Source organism: Dromaius novaehollandiae, chromosome 27 (assembly GCF_036370855.1).
Source record: "Dromaius novaehollandiae isolate bDroNov1 chromosome 27, bDroNov1.hap1, whole genome shotgun sequence".
NCBI classification, from domain to species: Eukaryota; Metazoa; Chordata; class Aves; order Casuariiformes; family Dromaiidae; genus Dromaius; species Dromaius novaehollandiae.
The window spans coordinates 3,512,709-3,531,049 of NC_088124.1; the positions used below are offsets into that span (position 1 = coordinate 3,512,709).

The 18,341-nt window shown below is 45.4% G+C and overlaps 1 protein-coding gene across 1 annotated transcript in view; it reads right to left on the reverse strand.

The window, feature by feature from the left end:
- Window positions 1-18,341, reverse strand: part of BLTP3A (bridge-like lipid transfer protein family member 3A) — a 35,656-nt gene that overhangs the window by 11,539 nt on the left and 5,776 nt on the right. Inside the window, exons 2-13 of the mRNA XM_064498100.1 lie at window positions 10,148-10,310; window positions 8,501-8,539; window positions 7,930-8,021; window positions 7,511-7,700; window positions 6,915-7,055; window positions 6,169-6,339; window positions 4,906-5,083; window positions 3,793-3,879; window positions 3,057-3,221; window positions 2,378-2,520; window positions 1,441-1,582; window positions 712-905 (exon numbers count right to left, since the gene is read on the reverse strand). Coding sequence (XP_064354170.1) covers window positions 712-905; window positions 1,441-1,582; window positions 2,378-2,520; window positions 3,057-3,221; window positions 3,793-3,879; window positions 4,906-5,083; window positions 6,169-6,339; window positions 6,915-7,055; window positions 7,511-7,700; window positions 7,930-8,021; window positions 8,501-8,539; window positions 10,148-10,310 — 1,705 coding nt within the window. The remainder of the gene's footprint in view (window positions 1-711; window positions 906-1,440; window positions 1,583-2,377; window positions 2,521-3,056; window positions 3,222-3,792; window positions 3,880-4,905; window positions 5,084-6,168; window positions 6,340-6,914; window positions 7,056-7,510; window positions 7,701-7,929; window positions 8,022-8,500; window positions 8,540-10,147; window positions 10,311-18,341) is intronic.

Below are 18,341 nucleotides of genomic sequence, written 5' to 3' on the forward strand. Positions count from 1 at the left end.
CACAGAAGGGCAATTGTGGAATACATAACTGACTGAGAGACCAGGAATTCTACCACAATGCCAAGAGGCTATACTCTCAAATCATCCCTATTTTAAAAATTAAATAAAATTTACAAATCAGGGAGGAGAATCAGACAGGAGGGAATTTAAACCGAGTTTCATTTCAGGTTCCTTTACCATCCATGGCTTATGCAGCAGGTCAAACTTGAAACTGTACACTTAGGCCCTTCTTTGCAAGGGCTTACTATCCACTCAGGCCTTTAAGTCTCCTCACAAGACTGCTAACAAGGCCAGTCAATAGCAAACACAAGAGGATGTCAATCCTGCAGATGCATGCCAGTTAGGAATGGGATAAGAGTAATAAAGTGGTTTTCAAAGGCCAGAAAGCAACTTTTGGCTACTATGGACTTTTTGTTAGCTGTGCAAATGCAGCCTGCAGCAGATGACTGTGTTTTTACACACCTGAACCAACAAGTACTCCTTCACTCTTTTCATAAATGCTGACTTTCCTGCCTATTCTGGGCTAGAACTCAAGCACATGTTTTACTGCCAATAGATCAAAATAAGACTAACATGAGGAGCAGACAGCCTAAAAAGATTAAGTTTCTGTTTTCTCATTCTGGACTCCAGCTGTGTCCTGGTCTCATGTTCCTTCCACAAAAGGGAGGCAGAAAACACTGAAGACTGAGAAAGGAAGGAAGCGAGCAGTACCTTCAGCCGGAAGCCATCCAGTCGAACATCAAAGTGCTCATCACGCTTGCCTGAGTCCTCCAGCTTGTAGATGGCTTTGAACTGCTCCAGGCTGCGATAAAGATCCAGACAGAAGAGGTTTATCCAGAGCACACTTGCTGTATCCAGGGTAAGCACCAGGTCATTCAGCTGCGCATATAGGTTTGGGCACGGAACTAGAACAAAAAAGAATCAGAACAGATTACTAAAAGCAGCAAAGGCGCTTCAAATGGTCTGGAGCTCAGTGCGTAACCTGTGCCTACAACACCAAAGCAGAAGGCTTCAAGGCTTGCTGCAAGACAAACCTCTTGATCAAAGGGAGAAGCTGAGGTGCAGCAGTGAAGTGACATGTTCTAGTTCTCCCATCAAGTCAGCTGCAGAGCACACAGTCAATGGGTGAGGCAGAACCCCAAGACTTGGGCAGACAGATTTTTCAATATGCTCCTGGGTAAGTTATTTTTCAACCACAACTTTGCCCACACATTTTGCACCAGGGATCTATCCCAATTTCCAATAGGAAAAAAAAGAAAAAAGAAAAAAAAACGCAAACAAAAAAACCTCCCCCCACACAGAGAAAGGCAGACATCAGGAAACTGGAAGAACCCCCCCGCCCCCCAAGAAACTGTAAGAGGGTTAACAGACCTAAAGAATTAAGAGTGGATTGATTCTTTAAGAAGCTTGTGAAAGAAGGTGCTAACCTTGGTATATTACCTGGAAAGTCCTGATTGTCGGGGAAGTAATACTCTGTGAATTCAATATGGATTGCAGAGACCTGATCTGGAAGGTTGAGGAATTTTCTACTACACGAAAGCAAGGTGGAGGGTTTCTTACTGTGTTGACCAGCTGTAGAAACCTGCAAACGCAATGGTAAGCAGTTGTGCTAAATTCAGATTTCGCAAAATAAAGTGTCCCAGTAACCCTGCAGTCTTCCACATTCAATCCATCTCATTTACACAAACATACTCTGTTTACAAACAAAAATAAAACTTTTTCTACATGTTAATAACTTCGACTCCTTTCGTTTGAGGGAATTTCGTTCTTTATCTCTCCCATAACTACTAGTAAAAGCCATGACCATCAGAATTAGGTGGTGTGAATAAACAGAACTGAAATCTATTTTAGCATTCTTCAGGATTAACAACATCTTGATAAATCCATTATAGCGTCTGGTACTGATTATCTGCTTATGAGGGATACAGGGTATATTAATGCGGGGTCTGATCCAGTCCGGTGATCCTTTCTCTCCTGGGTCAGAAAGCATGAGGAAGACTTACTCCTCCCCTATCAAAATCCATACACTTACTAATTTTTCAAATGAACAAATCTTTTATTCTGAGCTTGCCTTATGCTTGATGAAAGTTTAGATATGAACAGACAGGGCACATAGCTCGGGATTCTGCAGAAACTCTGTGGTTATGCGTGCAGTTTCCACTGAATACGAAAGTTATCTGCAGTTCATGCTTGGTTTAAAAGTTGTACATGCAACACAATAAAGGCATCTGGGTTCCCTGGTTGCAGAATTTTGTTTGGCTTGGATGACATGAGGTTTGCATGATTTATTTCCATTGCATTGGATTAAATGATTACTTAGAAAAAAGACACAAACAATGGACATTAGCTCATTTCCAGGCACTGCCTAAGTCCCTACCTGGTGAACGTCTAGGTCATCCACTCGAACTACCACACAGCTAGATCGAAGGCGGTTCCAGGAAGGGTGCCGGAGTTGTGGCAAGCTTGAGGGAGGGACACGGCCTTTCTCTGAGGGACTTTTATGAGGACTCGGCAAAGTATCTGTTGGGATGGAAGAGCAGAATCAGCCAGGGTTTTACTTATCTTCTTTGTGGTGAACTTCACCATCAATGCCACGGAGTCCTGAAAAACACATATGCGCTTATAGATTGGAAATAACAGACCAGAATTATAAACAAATGGGCACTGCTAGGCAGTAAAAAATTTAGTACTTGTGAAAGAAGAACACAGGGAAAGATCAGCATGCCCTGTAGCAAAAAAACAAGTTCTTCAGACAGGCTTTTGGTATCTTTGGGCACTTGGGGCATTTCATTGCTCATTATGTACTCGCTTATGGAAAAATCCAGTAAACAAGCTAGGAAAGTGACTACTGCAATATGTCCATTCTCCTTGCGGTGTCATTCTGGTATGATATGCATTTTACTTTGTCATGGAATTTACAATTTTTAGTGTGCTGTGGATTTCTGCACCAACAAATCAGCCTGCTAAGTTGGTGAAATGTACCTAGAGATACTGCTGGATGGAGTAAAGCTGTTACCATCTTCTGCTTTACCAGAAATTGTATCAAACATCGTTACCTGGTTTCTTTTTGAAGGGAGAAAATGGAGTCCTGGTAAACGAAGGGTCCATTTCTTCATAATGCTTCTCAATCTTGCTTTGAAATTCACTGACCAACTTTTTTGCCCACTGTCCCCGGGTTTCCATGGCCTCACTATACCTCACCCAGTGCTTGCAGGCATCTCCTGCATGAAAACAAACATCCTGGCTTTCAAATGAGGTTCCTGGATGTACACAATCCTGTTGCTCCCCTCAAACGTATGTAAATCTGTAGAGCATTCCCTTTCGTTGATACCCCAACTCTGGAACATGCAATATGCAGCGCACTAAATGCTCGTGAAACAAGAGCAGGCTTCCACATAACAGAGCTGCCCCTGCCAGCTTTTCTTTATTCTTCAGTTAACAACAGATTTTCTCCTGAGATACATCCTATAACCCTTTCAAATCGACTAGGCACATGTAAGAACCAGATCCAGAGCTGAAGCAACTGAAAAGGTATCCAAATATTCAACTTTATGGCTTTATAACAGATAGCAACTTATTCCTTGCTTTGCACTCTATTTTGCCAGGAGGTTAAACCTGGTTAAACCTACCTCATCTACAAAGAGGTAAATTAGATTAACCCTGCCCACAAGGATTTAAATCACAAATCCTTTGTGCAGCCTTTCTTCCAATCCTGCTTGAAGCCACGTAGCATCATTGTTCTCTAAATTCTTTTTTTAATCTCTCTTCCCAAGTTGGGAGACACTCCCTTACCTGCCCTGTGGAAAGGATAATAGTCAAAGGCCATCCTCCTGAACGTCAGCTGCATAGCACCTCCCAGCATCCCGTGCTTCAAAGTGCCTGTGGAAAACAGAAAAAAGAAACGCATGAACACCTCTGCAATGCAAGTCCTGACCCAGAAGAATTCAGAACTGCGGACTGATTGCCACCAAGGCCAGTATTAGGATATTTTCTTTTTAAAAGCAGTACCAAAACACTTTGCCCTAGACAAAGAAACAGTCAACAGAATGAAACTGTTTATACCGAACAACCAGACCTTGAATCTCAAATACCAGACTGTAAGATCCCATCGCTTCCCAGGCCCCTATCAATTACGCTTTTCACTACAATAACCAGCGCTAGTGAAATAAAGACAGCAAAACTGCACTGAGATGGTGATAACAACAGCTCAGAAGGAGGAGGTGATGCACAGACAAAAAAAAGCACCTGTAATAGTGATGGGTGTGGGTAGGGGTAATTAAGGGTGTTTTTTCAAGGCAGACGTGTAGGAACAAACACTAGAGATTGCTGTGCAGTGAAGGAGTAAGAGAAAGGAAGAAAAGCACCTTTATCTCAAAAGAGAGAAAAAGTAATTAAAGTATACCTCGGTAGGGGGGAGCTATGAATAATACAATTAATTATATATACACAACTGAACAGGCAGGGAAATGGTCTGTCAAAAGTGGCAGAGAATCCTTGTTTAGGACATTCCAAGGAACACCGTTACACTGTCAAGTATTACATTTTCTCACCAAATGGAGTGATTTATTATATCATGTCTTATCTCCTTTGCACAATACCAGATTGTTCCTAGAGCACATCCTCTAGTGCCTCATCCAAGACACTGTTAACATTTCCGCTGATAGACTTCCCCACGTTTGTCCCACTGAGCCAAGAAAGATTTTCCAATATCTAGCTCAGACACACAGAACCGATCTCTCCATCAGCCTCATAAGGCTGAGCCACCGCCCACTGCCTCACTGGGAATCAGTAACACAAAAGACGCTTGCTTTCAACAGGAAAATCCTCCCTCAAGAGGGAAAACTGATAACTGGATTAATTTCTTCCTCTTGCAGTCTTTTCCCAATACTGCTCTCAGTTAGGTACCTGACTCCCGAGTGTGGCTATCATCACAGATGTGCAGGTCCAGGCGCGAGATGAGGAGGTGGTACGATGACTCTTTCATGTCATGTTTATCGAAGTATTGGCCAATGCTACTTGCACTTGGGCTGACTCCAAATGACTGAGACCAGGACTGCTGGGTACTTGGAGCAGGCGGTGTGATCTGTTAGAGAGAAACAAGTCTGGTAAGTACTAAGAGAAAGCAAAAAAAGTGATTATGATGCAATTAAAAGTAACCCTTGTATTCCTCCAGATTGGAAGGTATTAGTTTGAAGAAATCTAACTGGGAATCCAGAGATCTGGGCCCTTCCCCATGCTCTCACGGGCAAAATTCTTCATCTGTGGTTCTGCCTCATCTACACCAAACTACTGTTCACTTATTTCAGAAAATGCTTTGAGACTCCTGGATGAAAAAGGCCAGGTATTCCTGATCCCCCTCCTCTGTGTAATCTCACTGCGCCCTCCTTCCCCAGAGCTTTCACCACCAGCAGTGATGGGCCTCTTCCCTCATGCTCCCTGTCCCCAGGAACATTTTTCATCCTCTGCCCTTTGCATTTATTCTGCAACATTCAAACCATTACTCAGCACAGCATCTTGGAAACATTAGGAAAGTGGTAAGGGAGGTTTGGGGTTACTGGTAGAAGCAGCTGTTTTAAGGTTCTCAAACACTGCTAAACTATGTGTAAACCAGAGAAAAAATAAGAACAACTGAAAAGACTGAGAGCACTCTCCAGAGTATCAGGAAGGAAAAAACCCAGCCTCTCCCCAAACCACAGTGAATCTGACGCCAATGTTTTCCCTTGAGCATCACAGCTCATTATGATTTTATGTCATAATTATTTATTATAACAAGAAAGTCCCTTCTCCCAGTCCTACACAGATTGTCATTCGGAAGCAGAAAAGATTTTATCTAGAACATGTTTACTGCTTATTACCAAATCTAATGCCTATGGGACCCTCTGCAACTTTCCACATGACAGCCCCATCTGGAAAGCCACGCGACTTATCACCATTTCCCCCACCCTTGACAGAACCTACCCCGTGACTATTTAAGAATGTTCTCTAACGCTTATTGGCAACGCATCCAACTCCCTTCACCATTCCCTGAGCCGGCACCAGGTGAGCATACTACTTCCCATCAGGGAGATGCTCTGTACACAAGGGCCAGATGACACACAAACACAGACTCTCTCTTCCACTTCGTCCTGTTTTTCTGGCAGGTTTCTACCTAAATCATGGTTCACTGACCTGTACAGACTCTGGTGCCAAGCTTTTCCTCTGCTGGGCAGACTTCTCCATGGCTTCACTCAGAGACTCTGCATACTTCATCATTGCTTTCAGCTGAGAGTCTGTCAACACCCAGAGCAGGTCATCAAGGAGAAACATCAGCTTAGATGCCACCACATTGCAATCTTTGGTCTGAAACAGCATGAAAGATGCAGGGACTTTTAGAAATTGCAATCATGTACATATATTCCTCATAAAACACATAAGCTTTAGCAGAAACAAGAGTTACTGCTCTGAAACTCATCTGAGAGAGAAGTTTGTTCATATGGTGGATGTCCATAGTACCTTAACCGAGAAGAGAGCTAGTCAAAGCTACCTCCTCTTTAGGAGGCAAGTTGCTCACTGCTCAAAAAAGCAAAGACATGAGATGATTTAAATTTTTGCATCTACTCTTCATCACATTTCTGTTGACTGCTAAAAATAAGGTTACCAGGCTTCAAGTTCTCAGTAAAAAAATGACAGATCTCCTCAGGATGTAACAACGGATTTTAAAACTTGCTCCATACATCCTCCCCTGAGGAATAAACTGCTTTGACATTTGATAAGAACACAGCCATTTCCAACAGAAAACACAGAGAGATAGAGCAGCTTGGGCTCAGCATTTGTGAAGGAAAAGCACCGTTGCCGAGGACTGTGGGAGGAAATATGCATCATCATTGCACCAGGCAGTGAGATTGTATCCTGTAAAGTATGGGGGAAACACTCACCCTTCTCTTGAGAGAGATCTGGATCCTCCCTTGGTTGGTAATGAGTCTCAGAGGAGTAGTAACAGGATCCTGATCTCCATTGTCAGTGGCATCTGCTTCTATCCGAAGTGTCTGCCAGGTGAGCTCTTTGAATGTCAAAACCTACTCAGATGGAGAAAAAAAAATAGGAAAATACTGAGATTTTCATCAACTTCAAGGATTAAACTGTAGCTCTAGAAGATGTGGAATTAAATAGGGCCACGGAGAATCTTTCAAAACACTTTTCTGTGATCCTAGTACAAAAGAGAAGTCATGCCCTAAGTAACATCTAAGCCTCTCTCTCTCTCACTGAGAGTTTAAAAACAGACAAACAACACGGGCATTCAGAGCTTCTTCAGCTTCATTCTCTCAGATTAGAGGGTGCTCAGAGAAAGCCCTGGCCACAGATTAGCTCTCAGCCGCTCCGTTCCAGCAAGCGGTAGGCAAGTTCACTGCAGCTCCCTGCAGACACGGTGTGAGAATTCAGACAAGTCCCCAATTCCACCAGACCCCTGGGGAAGCACAGAGCACCACTCTTCTGTGTGCACTATGACAGACAACACAAGAAAGCATTTTACCTCTCCTCTCTGCGGGTCAGTAATGCGGGTGAGCCGCAAGTCACTCTGTTGCCAGTTGGGGTTGACACTATAGCCTTGGAGCTGCCATAGCTCAAAAGAGGCATGAAAGGCCTTGGAGTGAATCTTGATGGTGATGGAATTGACAACGATAAACATCCCCTCCACCACTTTTTCAGCAAAGCCATATTCACTGTGAAGAGAAGAACCCTCAGAATCCTCATTTGTAACAATAAAAGGCCGAGGTAGAGGTAGGGCTGCAGGTGGCATATGAAAGCCCCGGAGACACTCCAAGGCTTATAAGCAATATTAGAACCACTTAAACCTGAATCCAAGGGGGCGAGTGGATAACTGGTGAGAACAACTGCCACCCATACACCAGTACTGAGGCAGAAAGAAATCACAGGGTTTGGGGGTCTGACCTTTGACCTGCAGCAAGGGCGATGGGAGACTGTCCGTTGGGGGGCCGAGGCTCTTCGCATGTTCGCATCTCCACCTCCACTTTATCCAGATACTGCAAAGGAAGAACACGGGGGCAAGAGAGTTAAGACTAAGCCTCAAGCTCAGCCTAACAGCCTTACATCTGGGACATGAGGGCAGGCGTAACCAAGCTCTGGAGTCTCATAAAACTCTTAGAGAGGCATGTGTTAAAGCTCTTGCATGATCACTGCCAGGATTGTTGGGTAATCTGAATCCCCAAAAGTGGAGGGAAAACAAATAACAAAAACCAGGCACAAGGTTGCCCTGAACTCTGCTGAGGGCTCAGCTCAGCTTCATCCTGCAGTGAAATGTGGCTCTCCTGGGATGTCACTCATCTCCCAACAAGACTATTCTCAGAACTGCCCTTCCTCTGTGTGTGAAGTGCCTAGAGGCTTTAGGTCAAATGAAGATTTGAGTACGTACTTCATAGTTTCCCTCTGCACAATTTCTCTCATGTAGGAGAGGCTAAAAAGAGGGAGGAAGAAAAGGAATGAATAAGAGAGGAAACATTACCAGGCAGATTGGGTGTGTTTTCAGTTTTGTCCACTGGATCTGAAACAATAAAGTTGAGGTTACAAGAGTTATCTTTACATTACACAGTTTGAGAAATTGCTAGGGGACCAAAAGTTCTGTTCTGAAAAATGACCACAGTAACAATCCATCACGTCTCACTCAATTCAGGTCAAACAGGCTCACATTGACAAGTGAGCCCTATAAATCCAGCTCAGCTTTTAGGTCTCTCATGTCATCACCAGCAGTAGATGTTCTGCAGTTCAAATTCTGATTTTTCTTATTCCTTTATGGGGAATTTTGTTGTCCTTAAAGAGTTTACAATTAATTGCTGCTGACATTGGAAGTCAGGTAAATCTTTTTAAGATTGTGCACAAACCTAAAGATCCATTTTATTCTCTCATAGCAACACTTATTCTGCAGTTCTCGTAGGAGGGAGAACAAATGTTTGTTACTAAATTAAGCAGATCTGACTAAAAAACACACAGAGCAGATCAGATGAGTAAGGCTCATTTTTAATGTCACTTGGTAGAGTAGAACCATACTTCCTTCATAGCAAGTCTCTTCCATACACTAAACACTTCTGCATTAATGTAATGCAACTGTGGTTAATATCAACTGAGATTAAACAATCTGGCATTTCATATCAACTGAAGAAAAATCAATTTCTTGCTCTAAAAAGCACAAGGAGGAAAAATTACAAGAAGGTTCAGTGTGCAAAAGTGTAACTGCAAGTGCATGTGCAATTTCAGCAATTATGCATGTAAACTGGGCAACTGTGGGCACATAGGCGGACTGGGAGCAGAGAGCGCAGGTTTTCACAGGCACCATTCATGCATTTCTTAAGGGTCACATTTTCAACAATTAAGACTTAAGTTCAAGTTATTTTACAATATCTCCCAGCATACTTAGGCTTTCAGAGAACTGCACTTGATTTCTTCCTCCTTCCTATTCCTGTTGGAGGTCTGTGTGACTTGTCCTTCCTTAGCATTAACAGATAAGTCAGTGGGGATGGCGGAAGACACAGAAAACTCCTCAGCTATCAAAATGGCAGGGAAATGGGACGGAACGGCCAAACAGGGAGGCCTGTAAAATCCTAAGTGACATGGAGGTGGTGAGCAGGGAACAACTGTCACCATTTCTTCCAACAGCAGAACCAGCAGATTATCAAATAAAACTGGTATGTGCAGGCTTGAAATAAGCAAAAGCAGACATGTAGTTAAGCTGTGAGATTCTTTGCCACAGGATGCTCTGGATATTAAAGTAAGCAGATCCAGAAAACATCTGGGCACATTTGTGGAAATTCATTAGGGACTATTAAATAAAAGACCTCACTGCTGGCTTAAAACATCTCCGTGTCACAAATCGCCACAGCACGCTTCCCCTGTGCTTCTGCCCATCCTCAAACATCTGCTGGTGGCCACTGTCAGAGGCAGAATGCTTGGCAAGGAAGGACTCTGCTCACGCCTGTTACGCCTATCTCGTGGTATTAAACTAGCCAATCTCACACCCGATGCCCAGGGCTTCGGGTATGCGAACTGAATCACATCGGGATTCTTTAGCAGAAATTCCTGGGTGACAAACGCAAGCTGTCCCTGGAAGGTCCCAGCTGCCTTTGGGGAGGCGGCGAGAGCAACCTCCTCTGCTCACCCTGATAGACGCCTTGTTACAGTAGACCCGGGTGATGGCGAGCCAGGTGGGCAGCTCCAGCACATTCTGCAGCACCTCCTCATCCAGCTCCAGGTTCGTCAGCTGCCCCTGCCCTTTCAGCGTGCTCAGGTTGATTTTGTCCGGGGAGAGGTTCTTGGTAAACCTACAAGAGAAGAAGGAAGAGAGAGGCTAACCACAACCCCGAGCAAAGCTGCTGAGACTAAAGGAGCCCTTACCTTTAGGAGAGCTATTTTAAGTTCAGGAACCTGCTTGCTGCTTTGTGAAACCCTTTCTGACATATTTAAACCCAAGGCAGCTTGGTTTCTCGGGGCGGGGGGGGGGGGGGGGGGGGCCTTGTACACCCTGACATTTAGAGGTGTTTTTAAATTAAATTCAGGTTTGAGAAACTGAAAATTCCTTCTGAAGCACCGGGAACCTGAACCGACAGAACTGCCCTCAGACAAAAACAAAACAGAAGAGGAAAAAAAAAGCCACATGCACAACGGAAAACAGTTTCGCCCCCCAACAGGTGCCACATCACTTGTAGAAGTCCAATTTTCCTGATTCTATTCAAATTTATTGACACAGGAAAGTAAAAGACCATTAATAAATTACTTGTACGGCTCTCTTTAAAGACCAGGCTCGCGGGCGAGCACGCTGCTGGGTCAGCAGGTCCAGGCAGGGAGCAAACTCCCTCCCTCGCCATCAGCCCAAGCTCCCACCCTCCTCTTCTCTTGGTCACCAGCAGCTGGTTCCCTCCCTGCTCTCGGTTCCTCCTGCCAAGCGGCTCTGCCGTCTCCCTCTCCCTGGCTCACTGCCTGGTCTCTTCGGATCCCTTGCGTGCTTGAGGCTTAAACGCGATGGATGAAACGGCGTCGGGAGGAGCACTCAGGCTTCTGGGGCAAACCCGAGAGCACGTGCCTTCCCCGAGCACACCGCAGGCCTAGGGCATCGCGGCAGGCGTTCAGAGGGCCCGAGACCACAGGGGATGGGCGCGCGTGGCCAACACCCCGCCAGGACGGCTGCTTCCCGGATTGACCTCTCCACGCAGAAGGACGCAGCCAGGGGCGCGAGGCCGCTCGCGTCCGCATGCTCCGGGTCGCAGCATTCGAGGTTGAGGACTTCTGGCCAAACGATGCTCGCTACCGAAGCCGGCAGTTACTTCCCACATTCCTCCCTGCTAATTCTAATTCTGCGCAGCAGCCCGGAGAGCAGAGGGAGAAGAAAGGCCCTATTGTCCGGCGGAGCAGGATTAGGCCCGCGGTCAGTCACACGCTGCCGTTCTCCCCCTCCTTTCCCTGCCCCAGCAGCACGGGCCGCTTCCCTCCGAGAGGCACGGGGCACCGCGAGCGAAGCCCTGCCAGGAGCTGCCGGCAGCCGCCGCGGGAGCACGAGGTGCAGCACAAAACCGGTGGAAACGCTGGAGACAGCTGCTGGTCCGGGAACCCAGCAATTCCTGGAGAAAAAGCTAAGAATTAGACCAAATCCCTCCAGAGGCAACGCACGGGCCTCTCCGCCTTGAGCTAGCGGAAAGCTGTTCTAGCCACGTCCGTTCGGGACTGGATACCGAGAATAAAACCGAGACAACCCGAACAGGGAGGTAACGCACTTGGCGGCTGCTGAGTTCCCAGGGCTGCGGCGGGCGGCTTACAGCCGGCGAGAGGCCGAGGCTCCGAGCGCCTTCCTCACGCTTGGGAAGCAAGGACCAAACCCAAACGTCTCGGATCTCATCCCAGGCAAAGCACACTGGGATGGGGAAGCTGGTCTCGACTGCTACGGCAATGCAGAAGCAAAGTATATGGACATATCCAAAACGGAGATTTACTTTTATACAGTGTGCATGCGCATTAAAAATAAAAACAAACAGTGTAATAGCCAAAGGAAGCTAAAGCTATGAAACCAGACGCTGGTGGGGAGAGCGATATGAAAGACGATCTAGCTAAAACAAATAACTACTTGTGTTCATCTCCAGGGAAAGGCTGCAGAAAGCCTGCTGAACAGATACGATGCTACCAGGCTCTGCAGAAGTGCCACCCGCACGAGGCATTTTAGTTCAACCAAAATCTGCGGTTCCTCACCCCGAAGGAGGGACCGCAGACCCCGGGGAAGGTGGAGCAATGGAAGGTGCGGGCATAATGAGAAAGAAATATAAAACTGAAACAAATTCTCTGCTTTAAAGCACACAGTCGACATTCCTCAGCCTAATCCTGTTACCAGCTCCACTGCTCTCAGTTTCTCCCTCCGTAAAGGGATCCAAGACCTTCGGATGGAACAGCCTTCAAATTTAAGACAAGTTGATAGGCCAGCAATGCATGTTAGTTGGGGCTTATAAAAGGGGAACAGATGAAACGTGCTTGTGATGTTGGGAAGTTCATAGATACCAATTTTTATCTTTATGTCTTGGAAGAAGCTGCTTTGATCACTCAAGGAAGGAAAAAGCAGTGAGAGCGGACACAATTTTAAACATTTCTTGGCAGTCGCGCTCCATTCATACTCATCAACAGCAACATTTTTGGCAGCATGGATTGCTGGCTTGGAGAAAAGTGAATGAAAATACTTGGTAGCTATTAGGAAAACTGGCTGTGTGGGATATGTGCACTTAGTTTTTTTGCAAAACCCTCTAACAGAAGACACGTAGCATTCAGCCAGTAACCTCAAAGGTTCAAACTCCTTTTGAACCTGCCAGGATTAGCATGACAAAAAGGTCAAACCAGAACACTGTCTCCCATCTTCTATGCGACTGTCACTGCAGAATCGCAAGGGCAATCTGTGTCTGCGCGCACTGGCATGAGCACCCGTGCAGCCCCACCAGCAATACCGTGAGCAACACTGCATCTCCTAACACGTCTGCTAGCCAGAAGTCGATTTGCTGCGTAATAGCTAAATGGAGCATCAGAGTCACTAGCATCGATGAAAAGTTTACGGGTAGCTGAAAACGTCTTGCTGCGTTCACAGTCAAGGCAGTGGGAAACACAAGACAGATGCCTGTAACAGCCTTAGCTAGAAAAGCCCGGTTAAGTCAAGTCTCTTCCCTAACTGGGAGGTCTGCAGAGACGAGTCTTCCCTACAGCCCGTTCTCCACTGCTTCTTTCCATTTTAAATGGCATGAGCGCTAGGGCTTGCAATCAACTCTCACAAGAGCCAGACAGATACAGTCGTTAACAGCTCTATCCTAATTTCTCAGCAGACTGAAGGTCTCTATCTTTCCTAAGAAGCTAACAACACTCGGATGATTTATACCTCCGTGGCTTCCTTCAGATTTGGCCTAAAAGAATCACGTTCTTTATGGAAGCCCTCAGCTTTCTTGGGCCGTTTCTGAGATCATCATTTCATGTGCTTTAAAGCCGCATTTTATTTTTTAGGCGGGGAAGGCACATGACTGTCAATTTGCTCAGTCATCAACTTGAAAAAAATATCAAAGAATGATCTCGCTACTCAGAGAGCTGCTGCCCAACTCATCAGCTTGTACATCCAGAGGCCGCAAACCCACTGATTGCAAGAGGGAGTTCAGCCAAATCTGATTGCTGGCCTGAAGCCAAGCTATAATCATAAATAATAAAGTTATGCTCACATTTGTAGCTGTCTGGCGGCACTGTCTGCAGCTGAGCAAACACACAGACAGATAATGTCAGGAAAAATGTCTGAAATCTTAAAACTTCTCTTCAGACCCATCTCTCTTTATCTTGCTGCCATGTGGTACGAGAACTTTGTCCTCAGCAGGTTCACCCATGCAAACAAGATTTTCTGCCTCAACTTCTTTGCCTGCAGTTATTCAGTAATCACCGTCTATCGTATGTAACCAGCACCTACAGCTAAACACATTTATTTCCATTAATATGTTTGTTACTATGGTGTGCTGCTAATTAGTTCTCATGTATAATAACCAGCGACCTTGATTTTACAGAGCGACAAGACTAATCTATTGGCAGAAGCAAATAACTGTATGACTTACAATATTTGCCACAGTTGCAGATAGCACATGGAAAAAACACTCAAAATACAATTAAGCCAGGAAGAGGGTAACTTGTCAGCTGCAATCTGAAGAGAGACAAACAGTATTAAGGGCCCCAGGGAAACCTCTGCAGACAGGGTTTTTGCCTTAACAAGGGTAAGAGTGAAGGAAAAGATCAAGAATTCCTGCTTCAATTTGGAACACAAATAGGAAATTTAAGTAACTATGGCAGATGGACAGAAACTAGACGTGGACAAGAACTATACTGTGGTCATTTGGTCCTTACTTGAAACCTTTCCCTAAGTCTTGCCTGGTTCGGTTTTGGGCAGGCCACGCAATAGGAGCTCCGTCATTTCCTTTGGGATGCTCTTCTACAATCCAAAATCTCCGTGATAGGACATTTTGCCTCATATTAAAAATCCTTATCTCAGGAGCCAAAGATCATGTTCACTTGGAAAAAGGGTGCATGGTTGGTAAAAGAAAAGATTGGTGACTTCCAACACAGGGAACCATCAAGGAAGACAGCAGCAGAAGCTGAAATACTAAACGTGATGAACTTGGGCAAGTGTCTGAGAATTAACTTAAAAATAATTGTGGAGGAAATAAAACTGAGCAAGTGACCAAACTTCTGTAAAAAGGGAAAGATTAGCTGCCTTGAAGACACATAGGAAGGAGAAGTAAAAGCCCCTTTTGGGAAGAAAAGCTAATTTACTAACTCAGGCTTTTGCACAACTGTGGAACAATCTCTCTGGTGGGTATATATGGTACTACTCAACCAAGACTGAGATGTGCGGACAAGGAAGAGAAATACATTGAATTAGCAGTAGGTTAGACTAGTTAGTACTGGAGACCATCCAATACTTTGCATTAATCTAGTCGGTATCATATTTGCCTAATTCGTATACAGCCATTCCCCATTTATAAAGGGAATTCAATTAATACCAAATCGATCAATTGCTTAGAAGATGGAAAGCGCCACATTTTATTAATTCAAATCATCTGCATAACTCCAGCTCTGTGCTGTGCACAGTACCGGTGCACTCTCCATGTACTCATAGCTAATAATATTTTTTAATGGTGGAGGCAGAGGTCCCAGTGCGATAAAACCGATGACCTCGCCTGACTTAATTTACAGAACAAACTCCGCACGTGTTACCACGTAACATGGTGAGAGCCTTTAGCACTGAACTAGTAGGCTTATTAGGGTAGGTGCAAGTGCACTGACATGCCTGCAATATATATAAATAAATACATACATACATATATATATATATGCTACCACTGGCTCCAAGTTATCAACTTTCTGGTTTTCCAAGCATCAGCTACCTTGAATAAAAGGCTAGAGCACTCGGCAACCCAAAGCTGAATGCAATTTCGCTTACTCCATGCAGCATCTCTATGCCAAACCAAATGAGTTGTTAGTTCTCCGGGCTCCAAGACTACCCGTTTTCACAATGCAACATGACTAAGGCCAGAAGACTCAGAAATTCAAATAAAATTTAACCTTGCAGAGGAAAATAACATTTCCAGAGAGATCAGGAGAGAGACTGAACTATCACACAAAGCACGACTGCCAAGTCCCTCCTCACTCCAGGCTGCCTCCCCATCTGCTGGGACCCCGAGGACGCTTTCTTGTCCCAAACAGAAATGATTCATTAGCACTCGGAAAACCGGAAAATTAAAGGCTCCAGATTAGGTGCATTTCTCACGCCACACCCGCTGCCAGCTCCTTCCGTACTAGGAGACCTGCAAAGCAAACCACAAGCTAATCTGGAAAGAAAAGAGGCACAGTGTTTGGGCAGAGGCGAAACACCGCCTTGCTGAGTAACTGTTCTCCTATTTCCAGCCCATCAGCTGGAAGCTCGGTAAAGTTTAAATGCCAGCTGCCCCGTGCTCTGCAACCTGGAATGCGAAGCCTCTTCAGCTGCCAGGGAATTTCCTGACGCTAAACCTCAAGCAAGTAATAACACACAAGAAAGAAAAATAGGAAGGAACGTATAAGCACAGCATTTCTCCTCCTTTGTGCTAGCCAGAAGCCTCACTTTTCACATTTTAAGCCATTATTTGTCTTGCAATCTGATCTGCAATTTTATTTCCAACCTGCAGAAAATAAAAGGTTATTCCATAGTCCAGAGGCAGCTGAGCGGCCGTGGAGGAGATAAGAGCTCAAGAAGCCCAGGAGGAATAACACCAGCAGAGAAGAGCAGCCATGCCGAACAGCCCCCCTTCTTCTGACGTTTTCCTCCTAGTTCGACGGGTAACAGCGGCGAGGAGAGGTTTGGTGCAAGGCTATGGGGCACCTCGGCAGCTGGCCCAAGACAGCTCCAGCCCTGCCTTCCTCCCGAGCTACTGAACTGCCATTTATTTTTGCTGCAACAAGAGTCTATTTAGCATTCCAGAAACGGCACACCCTTCTCTCCTGAGCTCAGTGGAAGTGGCTGAAAACCCCTCGCATCCAGCAGCTGACGGTTGGGATCTTTTGGTAAACTGCAGCGTAGCAGCCCTAATTTTAGAGATTACTTTCTGTGAAAGAAAAATGCCACGTCCCGCCATGCGCGTGCTCTTTCCCCGCCCCCATCTCGAACAGAGAAGCGGTAACTGTTTATTACTTTACCCCGCAATAGTCTGGGAGTCTGTCTTTCCGCAAATCCCTCAATATTCAAATAAAATATTCTTATTAAAAAAAAAAAACAGCAAAACTGTACTCGCAAGATTAAAATTTCCAAAGTACAATATTAAAGGGTTTGCATCCATGGTTTTAAATGCTTTGCTATACACAGCATGTACGAATTTAAGAGACAAAATTATCTGTGGTTCAACGCTCAAGCACCCTGGGAGATCTTCTTGATGGCCTGCAGAAGAGCAGCAAAGGCTGGGAAAGATTCCTCCTTATAAATCGGCTCAAATTTTCTTGCTACGAACTATTCCCGTTCTGTTCCCCAAACTGTTTCTCTCTGCTGGGGTTCCCAGGTCTATTTTCAGAGCAATGCACAAACTGGCTTGTTAGTATTATCTCTGCTTAACAACTGGGGAAACGAAGGCACCAAATGATTAAGTGACTTCCCTACAGCCAAAGCAATCCTGTCACCCGATGTGCCTGTACGCATCTCCTTAGCGGTTCAGAAAGAAGAAAGGCTTTACTTCTATCAGTGAGGAAAATAAACAGAAAGCAATCTTCCTCAGGGACTATCTGCATCTTCTTGCAAAAATTCAGATGCCCAATGTTGGACCTGCTAAGCCTTAATGCTAGGGGCAATGTGTGGCTTTTGAGCTGGGTATATGAGGGACCCCAGATGGTCCAAGGGGCCCTCAAGACCCAACTGCAAACCCCACCCAGCAGAGTCCTGCAGCGGGCGATTCCTCGGGAGCTGCAGTTGTCTCCCATCCCCAGGTGGTTCCCAGACGGCTCCCAGCTTTCCTGCTGCCTCTGTGTACCTCAAAGGTCCAGGGAGGTTATCCACACCTGGGATACCTGCTCACCATGCCTGTGCTGCTCCAGTCCTCTTCAGCCATGCCAGAAGGCAACCGCATCCCTCCTCTGCTCCTCTCTGCTGTTGGCTGCCCAAGCGGGTTGTTTTTGGCTTCAGCCACCAGAGTTGTTTTTTCAGGCCTTGATGCTTTGGATCTAACTCATGTGCTCTGAGGCACCTGGGCACCAACCAACCTATTACCTGGCTGAACAAAATGCACCAAAAAGCTGGGCTTTTCAGATGGAAAAGAAACGGCTCTTTTATCATCAATTTTTAACTGCTAGCGGCTTTGTGGTTTTCTGTGTTCCCCATAACTGCAACAGCTATTTTAGGCAAATTGTGGTCTTCAGCACTAGAAATTTCCCTGCTCACGGAAGGAGGATATTAAAGGGGCTAAAGCCAAAATTGCAATGTTATTCTGAATTCTGGCAGAGAGACTGTCTTAGGGAAAGGTCCTGCAGAGGTCCCATCCAACCTAAGCTATTTTATGATTCTGTAACTGCATGAGGCCATTCTTGGATGCGATTTCCTGGCCTTTCTCCCTACCCACCGTGCTCTTTAAATTGCTTTCCAGTGAATTTAGAACCAAGGTCAGGAAACTGGAAATAATCTGAAGGGTTAGGTGGCAAACACATGCCTTGTACCGACAGATAAAACAGAGGGATTGCAGCACATTTTACTGACTGCAGGAGCTATCACTTTCCACAGCTGCATCTCCACATCAGTGCACGCAGCAACACCGCAAAACACTTTAGGGGAAGAAGTGAGAAGT